This window comes from Heteronotia binoei, chromosome 17 (genome assembly GCF_032191835.1).
Source record: "Heteronotia binoei isolate CCM8104 ecotype False Entrance Well chromosome 17, APGP_CSIRO_Hbin_v1, whole genome shotgun sequence".
Lineage (NCBI taxonomy): Eukaryota > Metazoa > Chordata > Lepidosauria > Squamata > Gekkonidae > Heteronotia > Heteronotia binoei.
The window spans coordinates 47427924-47441480 of record NC_083239.1 but is presented as its reverse complement, the minus strand read 5'-3'; the positions used below and the strand labels follow the sequence as shown (position 1 = coordinate 47441480).

The following is a 13557-nucleotide window of genomic DNA, read 5'->3' as shown; positions in this document are numbered from 1 at the left end:
TGGACTCTCAAAAGGGTCTACCCCTCAAAATTTCATTGGCCTGTAAAGTGTTTTGTTGTTGTTCAGTCACACAGTTGAGTCTGACTCTTTGCGACCCCCTGGACAGAGTCACGCCAGGCCCTCCTGTCTTCCGCCATGTAAAGTGTTACTGGATTCAAATCTAGCTGTTCTATCACAGAACAAAATTTGAGTCCAGTGGTTCCTTTTAAGACCAGTGAAATTTTATTCATGGTATAAGCTTTCGTGTTCTGGCATATTTCTTCAGAAACAGAGGTCACTGACTGAAACAGAAGACTGTAGATTTATACCCCGCCCTTCTCTCTGAATCAGAGACTCAGAGCAGCTTACAATCTCCTATATCTTCCTCCCCCACAACAGACACCCTGTGAGGTAGGTGGGGCTGAGAGAGCTCTCACAGCAGCTGCCCTTTCAAGGAGAACCACAATACCTGATCCCCTTGTCTGATGAAGTGTGCTTAGAGAGCACACGAAAGCTTATGTTCTAAATAAAACTTGGTTGGTCTTAAAGGTGCAACTTGACTCCTGCTTTATCTTGAGAACTAGCAGCTTTCTTCCCCCAATTTATTTGAGCCTGGTTGGAAGACGTATAGAGCAGGGGTAGCCAAATTTGGTTAATGTAAGAGCCACGGAGAATAAACATCAGATGTCTGAGAGCCACGAGACGTGAACATCAAATGTTTGAGAGCCACAGGACATGAACATCAGATGTTTGAAAGCAGACTGGCAGGAAATGGGGTGGGGAGGGAGAGGTGGAAAGAAAGCAACTTTAAAAGCATTCTCCAAGATGCCAGCTGACTTGGCTTGGAGAAGTGATTTGAGAAATGCTTTCTCCTAGTCAGCTGATGGGACAGTGGGGGCTTTGAGAGCCACACAATATGTGTGAAAGAGCCACATGTGGCTCTTGAGCCACAGTTTGGCCACCCTTGGTATAGAGTGAAAGCAGTGGGACACTCATTTGGGAGGCCATGCAGCTATTCTAGAGATTTTTGCCACAGCCACATGCCTCAAATATACCTGGTTCTGAGGCTGAGGTCTTGATATTGTTGCTTGTAGGTCTGTTGGTGAATGTACCGTTGTTTGCAATAGTCCATTATGCTAAAAGAACAGTTAAAAAAAGTAAAATAAATAAATGCTGAATATGTGGCAGAAAACATATTTTTAAAGTAACGACTGCAGTATTGATGTTGGGTCCATAAACAATTATATATATATTGTGGGAAGTTATGTGTAAGGTTTGGCCGTTGGTATAATTGGATACTATGTAACTAGAAGTACAGTGAGCAGATTGTACTCGACGCCTTATTGGTTAAGGGGTATGACGTGTATGAGGAAATAAAAGGAGGTGCTGGAGAGGCTGAGGGATCATTCCCTGTGCAGCTGTACTCGAGCATGCTTTGCAATCTTTAAATCTGTCTCCTGTCTACCTTTCTTCTTCACACCATTATATTGTTGGGGCTGGACTCCGACAATATATATATATATATATATATATAAATATATCAGTGGGAGCCAGTTGGGTGTAGTGGTTAAGTGTGCGGACTCCTGTCTGGGAGAACCGGGTTTGATTCCCTACTCCTCCACTTGCATCTGCTGGAATGGCCTTGGGTCAGCCAGAGCTCTCGTAGGGGATGTCCTTGAAAGGGCAGCTGCTGTGAGAGCCCTCTCAGCCCCACCCACCTCACAGGGTGTCTGTTGTGGGGAGAGAAGACATAGGAGATTGTAAGCCGCTGATTCAGGGAGAAGGGTGGGGTACAAATCTGCAGTTCTATATATATTCTATTAGGAGTAGCATTGTGTGCATTAATCCTTGGTAGATAATTTTCCAAGTATGTGGCAGAACACATATTTTTAAAAGAATGTATTTTCATTTTCTCTTGCAAAGCATTTCTTAACTCATTTTAATCATAAGCTGGCACCATTTATGTGTAATGTCAGCGCATAAACTGTTGGCTTCCTTTAATAATGGTTTTTGACCAACCAGCCCTGTTGTGCAAACTATTCCAGCATTGCTACTTCTTAGGCAATTATTTTATTCTCTCTGTCTCTCTCTCGTGCTGTTGCTGTGATGGTAGCTTGCCAGCTAAGGTTTCTTTAACATTGCAATCCTAAAGACATTTCCCTGGGAGTAAGCCCCATTGAATAGACCTGAGTAGAATTCTGAGCAGACCTGTTTTAGGATTGCTCTTTAAATCTTTCTTGAGTAGGATTTGCCGATGATCTTTTTTAGCAGTGGCGAAAGAGGTATGTTATTCACCTCCCTTCTAGTGGCTTTTTCTTGCTCTGAGCATGGCAAAACTATGGCTTTGCCTTCCAGAAAACCTGAGGGATGCTGGGGCACGCGGAGGCCAGGAGGAACAGGGCTGTTCTCATTCGCGATGGGTCTGAATGAGTACTTTGGAAGCTGCTTGCAGTGAAAAGCCGTTTCTGGTTGTCAGCAGAATTTGAAAGGCAGCTGTGTTTCTAACGCTGAGTTCGCACTTTCGCACTCTCTCAGCAGGTAGCCAAGTGGGTTTTTCGATTTGTGGTCTGAGCCTGCTCTCCTTTTTTGCCCCAGGGCTGATTTCAGATGTCTTTTTACTGCAATCCCAGATGCTCAGGTAGAATATTTCCCCCTCCTTCCCAACCCTGCTGAGAAACTCAGAAAGGTGGGAAAGGGAGTAAAGCTCCCGGTGTCCAAAGGGGGTTATGAACATATGAAGCTGCCTTATACTGAATCAAAGCCTTGGTCCATCAAAGTCAGTCTTGTCTACTCAGACTGGCGGAGGCTCTCCAGGGTCTTAAGCTGAGGTTTTTCACGCCTACTTGCCTGGACCCTTTTGAGTTGGAGATGCCGGGGATTGAACCTGGGACCTTCTGCATGCCGAGCAGAGGCTCTACCACTGAGCTACAGCCCCACTTCATGGCTCTCCAGGGTCTCAGGCTGAGGTCTTTCCCATCACCTCCTGCCTGGTCCTTTTAACTGGAGAAGCTGGGGATTGAACCTGGGACCTTCTGCATGCCAAGCAGAGGCTCTACCACTGAGCCACAGCCCCACTTCATGGCTCTCCAGGGTCTCAGGCTGAGGTCTTTCCCATCCCCTCCTGCCTGGTCCTTTTAACTGGAGATGCTGGGGATTGAACCTGGGACCTTCTGCATGCTGAGCAGAGGCTCTACACCACTGAGCCACAGCCCCACTTCATGGCTCTCCAGAGTCTCAAGCTGAGGTTTTTCACGCCTACTCATCTGGACCCTTTTTAGTTGGAGATGCCAGGGATTGAACCTGGGACCTTCTGCTTACCGAGCAGATGCTCTACTGCTGAGCCACTGTTGGTGTTGCCTGGCAGCTAAAAACCAGTCTGACTAAAATGAACCTTGTAAAGTTTCTGAAATAGGGAATGGTAGCTGCAGGCACCTCAGCCAACTCTGCCTCTCTGTCGCAGCTGGCCTTCGACTGCTGACTTCAGTGGCAAAAGGGTGTAGAGGTGTATGTAGGGGTAGGTGTCACGGTGGTATGTGCTGCGGACGGGGGCGGGCGGGGCTCACTGTCAGGTTGATCTGGTCACACTCGGGCCTCCTCCAGATTTCCCAACAGCAGGACATAGAGGCCGAGACCGTCCCCTGATGTGGCCTCCTGGCCGTGGGGTTCAGAATTTGAGTGTCTCCAAACATGGAGGTTCCTTTTGGTTACCGTGGCTGGTAGCCCCTGATGGACTTTTCCTCCATGAATCTCTCTAGTCTAGGGGTAGGGAGCAGTGGCTCTTCAGATGTTTTTGACTACAGCTCCCATCAGCCCCAGTCATTGGCCATGCTGGCTGGGGCTGATGGGAGTTGTAGGCAAAAAAACCATCTGGAGAGCCACTGTTCCCTACCCCTGATTCTAGTCTCTTTTAAAAAGTAGACAGAGTTAGGGATGTAAAGACTTTGGAAAATTTGGAGGGGAGGGAGGAAATGCTCCTGGTGTGGTTCCTCTCTCCCCGCCCGGAACAGAAGAAATAAAATATACACCCTGAGAGGCATAGTGGTTAAGCGCAGCGGACTCTAGTCTGGGTTTGATTCCCCACTCCTCCACTTGCAGCTGCTGGAGTGACCTTGGGTCAGCCGTAACACTCTCAGCTGTTCTGCTCAAGAGCAGTTCTGGGAGAGCTCACTCAGCCCCACCTACCTCACAGGGTATCTGTTGTGGGGGGCAGGGGGTGGAAGCTAAAGAAAATTGTGACCGCTCTGAGACTCTGAGATTCAGAGAATAGGGCAGGCTATAAATCCAGTGTCTTCTTTTCTTCTAAATATTGAAGGAAGCGTGACAGAGAAATTATAATTTAATGAAACAAAAGCCACTGTGTGTTGGACGGGAGAAGCATCTATTGTAGTTCTGCTTTTCATTCCTTATCACAGTAACGTGGTAGAACCATAATAACTTGAGGGGTGGGGGAGAAACCATCTGACTGTCAGCTCACAAAGTAGTATTTTTGCTCACCAGACTGCAGCTTAGAGGGAACTTTGGCCCTGACATCACCATTGTTCCACACAGGGCTTTTTTTTTGTAGGAAAACCCCCCAGCAGGAACTCATTTGCATATTAGGCCACACCCCGCCACCAAGCCAGCTGGAACTGTGTTCCTGTGCATTTGTGCTAAAAAAAGAGCCTGGCGGTAACATCTAGCAGAAAGCGTTTCTCCGTTTTGCAGAGTGTCTGCACGAGCTTAGGAAACCCAAATGAGTGGTTCAGGAAGGGATGGGCCAGGGCTCGGTTCTTGTGGCCGCTTTCTTCTCTGCTCTGGGTTATGTTCAGTGTTCCCTCTACGCTGAGTTAGCGTGAGCCAGCTTACAGATTTTTAGCCTCCATGCTCACACATTTTTGTCTTAGCTCAGGAAGGACGGCCCCGGAGCGCACGAATTGATGCAGGAGCTCAGCACTTTGATGCCTGTATCACAAAGTAGAAATTTTGCTCACAAGACTCGGCAGCTTAGAGGGAACATTGACCATGGATCATCATTTTGGGGTCAGGAAGGGATAATAATAATAATAATATTTTATTTTTATATCCCGCCCTCCCCGCTAGGCGGGCTCAGGGCGGCTAACAGACACGGGAGTCTCATGATTCACATTAAACAATAATAGACATGGGAGTCCCGTGATTCATAAAACATAACAATTTGAACATTAATTACAATAAATTATTTAAAATACATAAAAACATATAAACATATAAGATATAAAAATAGGTGCTAAAATGATGTATTTAAGATGGCTAAGTGTCTATTCATTCATTAATCAGGTTCTGTCTTAGTTACCACATGGTGACTCAAATGCTAACTGAAAAAGAAATGTTTTGCAAGCCCTGCGGAATTGGTTCAGGTCCCGCAGGGCTCGCACCATCTCTGGGAGATCATTCCACCAACGAGGGGCTATCACCGAGAAGGCCTGCTCCCTAGTGGCCTTCAACCTAACTTCTCTTGGCCCAGGGATTGTTAATAAGTTCTGAGAACCAGACCTCAGTGCTCTCCGGGGTACATATGGATCCTGGAGTTGCCCTGCCTTCCTCTGGGCATAGCGCAGGGGCTACTGGAGGAGTGGGGAGGTAGCTGGGGATTTCTTGTTTAGGGCAGGGGCTTGGGTAGGATGAGCCCTCGGGGTCCCTTCCAGCTCTGTGCTCCTGTGTTTTTCTACCTATAGATTGGAGCTCTCACCCAACTCTGACTCTTTTCTTTCTCCAGGCTATTCACTTTATTCAAGGAGCTGACTCCAGCCCTCCCAGTCTTTTCATGGGCAGCTGGTGCAGAGGAGGACACCCGTTTTGATCGCCACCCCAGTTTGTGCTCTGTGAGTGTTGGCTTTGTTTGTTGGGGCTGTCGTGTTTGTTAAAAGACCCTTTCCTGTGTTTGTGACGGTTGGGGGGTGCGCTAACGGTTTTCAGGGCCCGGTTAAAAGAAATCTTAGTTGGTTTAATCAGAACCTTGAGTCAGTTACTGTATTGAGTCGGCAGCTGTGGGTGAGTGTTAAGTGCTGTCAAGCCACTTCTGTCTTATTGATTTATTTATAATTTAGAACAGGGGTGTCAAACAGGTGGCCTGGGGTGCCGAATCAGGCCCCCAAGCAACTTTCTGTCCTCTGCTTCCTTCTCCCTCTCTCTTGCTTCCTTCTGCATCACGGCTTGCTTTGCCAGGCTCTCTCAATCACACAGGAGCTACAGAGCAAAGCCTTTATTTATTCCATTAGTTGAGGCTCCTCCCTTGGGGAGGGAGGGCTTGCTTTGCCAGGCTCTCTCAATCGCACAGCAGAGCTACTGAGCCAAGCCTCTCTTCCTTCTCTCGGCTGAGGCTCCTTCCCCTCCTGGTCCCCTGGGGAAGGAAGGAAAGAGCCAGAGCTTCCTTTGCCCACTTCCCTGCATTGCATGAGAAAGATACAAAGAAAGCACCTTTAAGACCGAGTGCTACTGTTTTAAGCATATTTTAAGTTTTTTTCAAAAAATATTTAATTTTATTTGTGTCCGTTATAAAGTATATATCTCTGCTACCTAATCTTAAATAAGTACACATATAGCCCTGCCCGACATGGTCGCATTTAGGTCAGATTCGGCCCTCATAACAAATGAGTTCAACACCCCTGATTTAGAAAATTTGTGTACCGCTCTTCTCTGAATTCACAGAGCTCAGGCCTTGAAGATAAGGCCAAGAGACATAAGAACACAAGAGAAGCCATGTTGGATCAAGCCAGTGGCCCATCCAGTCCAACACTCTGTGTCACATAAGAACAGAAGAGAAGCCATGTTGGATCAGGCCAGTGGCCCATCCAGTCCAACACTCTGTGTCACATAAGAACAGAAGAGAAGCCATGTTGGATCAGGCCAGTGGCCCATCCAGTCCAACACTCTGTGTCACATAAGAGAAGCCCTGTTGGATCAGGTCAATGGCCCATCCAGTCCAACACGCTGTGTCACATAAGAACATAAGAGAAGCCATGTTGGATCAGGCCAGTGGCCCATCCAGTCCAACACACTGTGTCACATAAGAACATAAGAGAAGCCATGTTGGATCAGGCCAATGGCCCATCCAGTCCAACACACTGTGTCACACAGTGGCCAAAAAACCCCAGGTGCCATCAGGAGGTCCATCAGTGGGGCCAGGACACTAGAAGCCCTCCCACTGTGCCCCCCCAAGCACCAGGAATACAGAGCATCACTTGCCCCAAATAGCCACTCATGGACCTCTGCTCTGTATAAGAACATAAGAGAAGCCTTGTTTGATCAGGCCAATGGCCCCATCCAGTCCAACACTGTATCACACAGTGGCCAAAAAGACCAGGTACCATCAGGAGGTCCATCAGTGGGGCCCTCTCTCCAAGCATCAGGAATACAGAGCATCACTTGCCCCAAATAGCCACTCATGGACATCTGCTCTGTATAAGAACATAAGAGAAGCCTTGTTTGATCAGGCCAATGGCCCCATCCAGTCCAACACTCTGTATCACACAGTGGCCAAAAAGACCAGGTACCATCAGGAGGTCCATCAGTGGGGCCCTCTCTCCAAGCATCAGGAATACAGAGCATCACTTGCCCCAAATAGCCACTCATGGACCTCTGCTCTGTATAAGAACATAAGAGAAGCCATGTTTGATCAGGCCAATAGTCCATCCAGTCCAACACTCTGTATCACACAGTGGCCACAAAGACCAGATGCCATCAGGAGGTCCATCAGTGGGGCCAGGACACTAGAAGCCCTCCCACTGTGCCCCCCCCCCCAAGCACCAAGAATACAGAGCATCACTTGCCTCAGACAGAAAATTCCAACAATATGTTGTGGCTAATAGCCACTGATAGACCTCTGCTCCATAGGTTTATCTAATCCCCTCTTGAAGCTGTCTATGCTTGTAGCCACCACCACCTCCTGCGGCAGTGAATTCCACGTGTTAATCACCCTTTGGGTGAAGACCAATTAGGAACACCTGCAGAATAGGAACACCTATTCACATTAACCCTTGAGAGGGAGGCCAGGGGTGGTTTGCCTCACACCAGCGTCTCCTGGGCCACGGTCCAGGAAGAGCTACCCCAGTTGCTCAGGCTTGGGCAATATTTTCCCACCTTTCTCCGGGCACAAGAGAAAGTCAGTAATGCTACTAACGACCAAAGCTGTGCTGCATGCTGCATGCACATGGGGGGTGGGGTCACTCTGGTTAATTTTGCCCTTTCCCTCATCCTTTCTCTAATACGTGTGGGTTCCCCTTCTCCCGTGAACAGCTTGGAGAAAGGCAGGATGTGGCACGAAGCCCGGAAACATGAGCGGAAGCTCCGGGGGATGATGGTGGATTACAAGAAGCGAGCGGAGCGTCGGCGAGAGTATTACGAAAAGATAGTGAGTACGGGGGAAGTTCTGCTCTTACATCTTCCCGTGTGTCCCAATTCCAGCCCCTCCGCCACGCGTCTCCGACACAAAACCTTTAATAAAAGATCGCAAACCAACTTGCGACGGGATGCAAGCAAGCGTGCGATGTGTTACGGTTCTTCGCTAGAGCCAGTGTGGCGTAGAGGTAGAAAAGAGCAAGTGTCCAGCCAGCACCTTAAAGCCTAACAAGATTTGGTGCAGGATTTGAGCTTTTGTGAGTCACGTCTTCAGATCCAGCTGGAACGCGAGTCCATCTGCCCTTGTATCTTGGCGAGCGAAGTGATTTCTGGTGCCGGCCGACAAAAGCAGGCGAATGGCAAACAGCAGGCGTGTGCTCTGAGATTCGGAGTGGAGGGTGGGATATAAATGCAATATCTTCGTCGTCTTCTTGGTGGCAGTTTTTAGGAGGTGCCTGTAAATGCCATGGCACCTGGCAAAACCTTTTCTGGTGCCCAACTAGGTGTTTTTAGGAAGTGGGTGGGGCCAGGTAGGGTGTGTTGCGGTACATCCGGTCTAGATGTGAATTTAGACGTGACTAATTTAATGCTTTTCTTCTAGAAAAAGGACCCCGCTCAGTTTCTGCAGGTTCACGGCCGGGCGTGTAAGGTCCACTTGGATTCCGCAGTGGCCCTCGCGGCTGAAAGTCCCGTCAACATGTGAGTGGCGTTCCGTATCTTCCAGCTTTGCTTCCAGCGTTATCTGCTGAAGAGTGGTGGATTTTTTTTTGCCGTGCTTTTTTGTGACTTCTGAGCCTGTGGCCAAACATTTTATGGGAAACTCGTGTTAGCCGTAATTTAATGGTCTTTGTCCCTTGCAGGATGCCGTGGCAGGGGGACACCAACAATATGATCGACCGCTTCGATGTACGAGCCCACCTGGACTACATCCCCATGTACACGCCGCCGTTGCTGAACCCAATGTAAGGTCTTTGCTGGAAGTCCTGATTTGTTCAGTGAAAGAGTTAAGGGTCAACAGACTTTTTGAGGCTGCATCCAGCTTTGGAGTTGTGAGAGGGGGCAAAATGGATTCCATGGTAGGCGGAGCCAAACCTCAAACGGCCACAGGAGGTGGAGTCAAACGAACCTAACATAAGAAGAGCTTGGCTGTATCAGACCAATAATCCATCTAGTCCAGTATCTTGACTCACACAGGGGCCAGCCGTTTTTGTAGTTACACCCACCACCACCCTGTGCCAGAATTCCAGAGGTGCCCACAGGCTCAAAAAGGTTGGGGACCCCTGCTTAATCTTCTGCCCTCTTAATGAATTCCTATTCAAGTCTGTTTCATTTTGAGTGGGTCATAAGAACGGCAGAAAGGGCCTGCTGGATCAGACCAGTGTTCCATCTAGTGCAGCCTCTTGTCTCGCCACAGGGGCCAGCCACTTCCTCTGGAGGGCCAGGAACAGGGCAGAGAGGATGAGGCCTTTCTCTCATGCTACTCCTGGCTCTGGGATTTAAAGGACTAGTAGAAGAAGAAGAAGATATTGGATTTATATCCCGCCCTCCACTCCGAAGAGTCTCAGAGCGGCTCACAATCTCCTTTACCTTCCTCCCCCACAACAGACACCCTGTGAGGTGGGTGGGGCTGGAGAGGGCTCTCACAGCAGCTGCCCTTTCAAGGACAGAGTCTCAGAGCGGCCTACAATCTCCTTTACCTTCCTCCCCCACAACAGACACCCTGTGAGGTGGGTGGGGCTGGAGAGGGCTCTCACAGCAGCTGCCCTTTCAAGGACAGAGTCTCAGAGCGGCCTACAATCTCCTTTACCTTCCTCCCCCACAACAGACACCCTGTGAGGTGGGTGGGGCTGGAGAGGGCTCTCACAGCAGCTGCCCTTTCAAGGACAACCTCTGCCAGAGCTAAGGCTGACCCAAGGCCATGCTAGCAGGTACAAGTGGAGGAGTGGGGAATCAAACCCGGTTCTCCCAGATAAGAGTCCGCACACTTAACCACTACACCAAACTGGCTCTCCAGTGCCTCTGATTGTGGAGGTTCCCCTCAGCCGCAGTGGCTAATAGCCACTGAGAGACTTCTCCGTGAATCTGCATAATCCTCTTTCAAAGCTGTTAATTCCCGTGACCATCACGACATCTGCTGGCAGGGAATTCCACCTCTGAATCGCTCTCGGTGTAAAGTTGTATTCCTTTTCTCCATCCTGAACCTACTGCCTGTCAGCTTCGCCGGATGCCCTCGAGTTCTAGTCTCTGGGGAGAGGGAGGAAAAGATCTCTTGGTCAACTCTTTCCACCCCACGCGTAATTTAATAGTCCTCTATCGCTTCCCCCTTAGTCATCTCAGTCCCAGACTCTCCAGCCTTTCCTCCTAGGGAAGGTACACTAACCCCTTAATCTTGGTTGCCCTCCTCTGTACGTCTTTCAGTTCTGCATTGTCCTTTTTGAGACGCAATGACCAGAACTGTATCCCAGATGGGGCCACACCATTGATTTATACAGGGGCATTCCAATACTGGCCATTTTATTATGTCCCTTTCCTAATAATTTTTAACATAGAGTTTGCCTTCTTCCCTACTTGTTCCTCTTGGGAAGAAGGAAATCCTGAAGTGGGAGTGGAACTGCGCTGTGGCTGCAAACGCATGCACTAAATAATGCACTTTCAGCCCACTTTCAGTGCAATTCCAGCTGGCTTTTGCCACTTCACACCGTCAAATCCGGTTGGAAAGTGGATTGAAAGTGTATTCTTTAGCGTGTGTGACCGCAGTTAGTGACTAAGGAAAGCTCAGTTGCTTACTAGTCCTCATCCTCTAGTGGAAAGCTTTTTCATTTGAATTAAGCCAACATAAGAACATAAGAGAAGCCATGTTGGATCAGGCCAAATGGCCCATCCAGTCCAACACTGTGTCACACATAGGAACCTAAGAGAAGCCATGTTGGATCAGGCCAATGGCCCATTCAGTCCAACACTCTGTGTCACACAGTGGCCAATATATATGCATGTGTGTGTGTATACACACACACACATACATACATACATATACACACATATATATACACACACACACACAAATATATATATATACTGTGGCTAATAGCCACTGATGGACCTCCGTTCCATATTTTTATCCAGTCCCCTCTTAAAGCTGGCTATGCTTGTAGCTGCCACCATCTCCTGTGGCAGTGAATTCCACATGTTAATCACCCTTCGGGTGAAGAAGGACTTCCTTCTATCCGTTCCAACCCGACTGCTCAGCAATTTCATGGGAGTGCCCATGAGTTCTCGTATTGTGAGAAAGGCAGAAGAGGACTTCTTTCTCTCCTTTCTCCATCCCATGCGAATAATGCCATATCATGTCAACCTCTATCATGTCACCCCGCAGTCGATGTTTCTCCAAGCTAAAGAGTCCCAAGCGTTTTAACCTTTCTTCATAGGGAAAGTGTTCCAACCACTTTAATCATTCTAGTTGCCCTTTTCTGCACTTACAGTAGGCCCCACCCACTTTCTGTAAAGCATAATAGTAACCAAGGGAAGTATTGGCAGATGCAACGTTGCCCATGGGCACCACCTTGGGGGACCCTGGAATGATATATGGGAGCCTGGAAAAAATAAGGGGCCTGGCTCTTTAACCTTATAAAGATAAGTGACTGAGCATCAAGAGCCTGCGTAGTATGATTAGAATGTCAGGTGAGGATCTGGGAGACCCAGGTTCAAATCCCGCACTCTGCCAGGGAAGCTTTCTGGGCGATGGTGAGCCAGTCACGCGCTTCTCAGCCTGGCCTTCCTCGCAGAGTGATTATGAAGACCGGATGGAAAAGGGGGAGAATATTGTAAGACGCTGCGGAGAGCCAGTTTGGTGTAGCGGTTAAGTGTGCGGACTCTTGTCTGGGAGAACCGGGTTTGATTCCCCACTCCTCCACTTGCACCTGCTGGAATGGCCTTGGGTCAGCCATAGCTCTGGCAGAGGTTGTCCTTGAAAGGGCAGACTCTCATCTGGGAGAACCGGGTTTGATTCCCCACTCCTCCACTTGCAGCTGCTGGAATGGCCTTGGGTCAGCCATAGCTCTGGCAGAGGTTGTCCTTGAAAGGGCAGACTCTCATCTGGGAGAACCGGGTTTGATTCCCCCACTCCTCCACTTGCAGCTGCCGGAATGGCCTTGGGTCAGCCATAGCTCTGGCAGAGGTTGTCCTTGAAAGGGCAGCTGCTGTGAGAGTCCTCTCCAGCCCCACCCACCTCACAGGGTGTCTGTTGTGGGGGAGGAAGGTAAAGGAGATTGTGAGCCGCTCTGAGACTCTTCGGAGTGGAGGGCGGGGTAGAAATCCAATATCTTCTTCTTCTCTTTGGGGAAGAAAAGTGAGGTATAAATGACATCTATTGAAAAATAACTTGAAATAGGTTCCGGCTGGGTGTTTTTCATACATCTCTGTGACCAGGAAGTCTAGGATTTAAAAAAAAAAAGGTTTTAAAACTTGTGCCAGACACAAATGTGGCACCGGCGGCAGAGAGCTTGAGGATGAGCCACAGGTACGGCCTTTCTTCGCCTCGCGGAGGCAGGCAACGGCAGCGCACATCTAAACGCCTCTTGCCTTGGAAACCTGACAGCGCTCCCATAAATAGTTGCGAGTCAGCTGCGACTTGATGGCCCTTTCCACCCCAGCAAGGGTCTTGCGGTCAAGCTCTCTGGCCTAATCCCGGTCTCCGCCTCTCTTCCCTTCCAGCTCACCGGAACAAGAATCCGACGAGAGGAAATGCAACTACGAGCGATACAGAGGCTTGGTGCAGAACGACTTCGCCGGCAGTAAGTCCGTCCTCGGCTTCCCTTGCATCGGACGAAGAGCGGGGAGGCCTTTTGGGGGAAGGAGAGGGGGGAGCTGTCTGGGGTGCCTTCTGCCCTGGCTTTTTTTTTGGTCAAGACAGTAACATTTTCCATCCGGATGAGCCAGGGGTGGTGGTGGTGGACAGCAGCGGATGGATGTTTGTTGTTTCCCTCATCTGCCCTGGAAAGGCAAGGCTGGAGGAACGGGGAAAGCTTTCAACAGATGGGTTAATGTGGGCAAGGTGTCGGGGATAGAAGGAAAAAAGGAAAGGAAAGGTCCCCTGTGCAAGCACCAGTCGTTTCCGACTCTGGGGTGACGTTTTCACGGCAGACTTTTTACGGGGTGGTTTGCCCTTGCCTTCCCCAGTCATCTCCACTCCCCCCTACCCCGATTGCATAAATAAGATAAGGGGAG

The 13557-nt window shown here is 49.2% G+C and overlaps 1 protein-coding gene across 1 annotated transcript in view; it reads left to right on the top strand.

Annotated features, from left to right (window-relative positions):
- The first annotated feature begins 5711 nt into the window (after positions 1–5711).
- Positions 5712–13557, top strand: part of CLASRP (CLK4 associating serine/arginine rich protein) — a 50596-nt gene continuing 42750 nt past the window's right edge. Inside the window, 5 exon segments of the mRNA XM_060258162.1 lie at positions 5712–5819; positions 8233–8347; positions 8936–9033; positions 9195–9296; positions 13045–13124. Coding sequence (XP_060114145.1) covers positions 8249–8347; positions 8936–9033; positions 9195–9296; positions 13045–13124 — 379 coding nt within the window. The 5' untranslated portion in view covers positions 5712–5819; positions 8233–8248.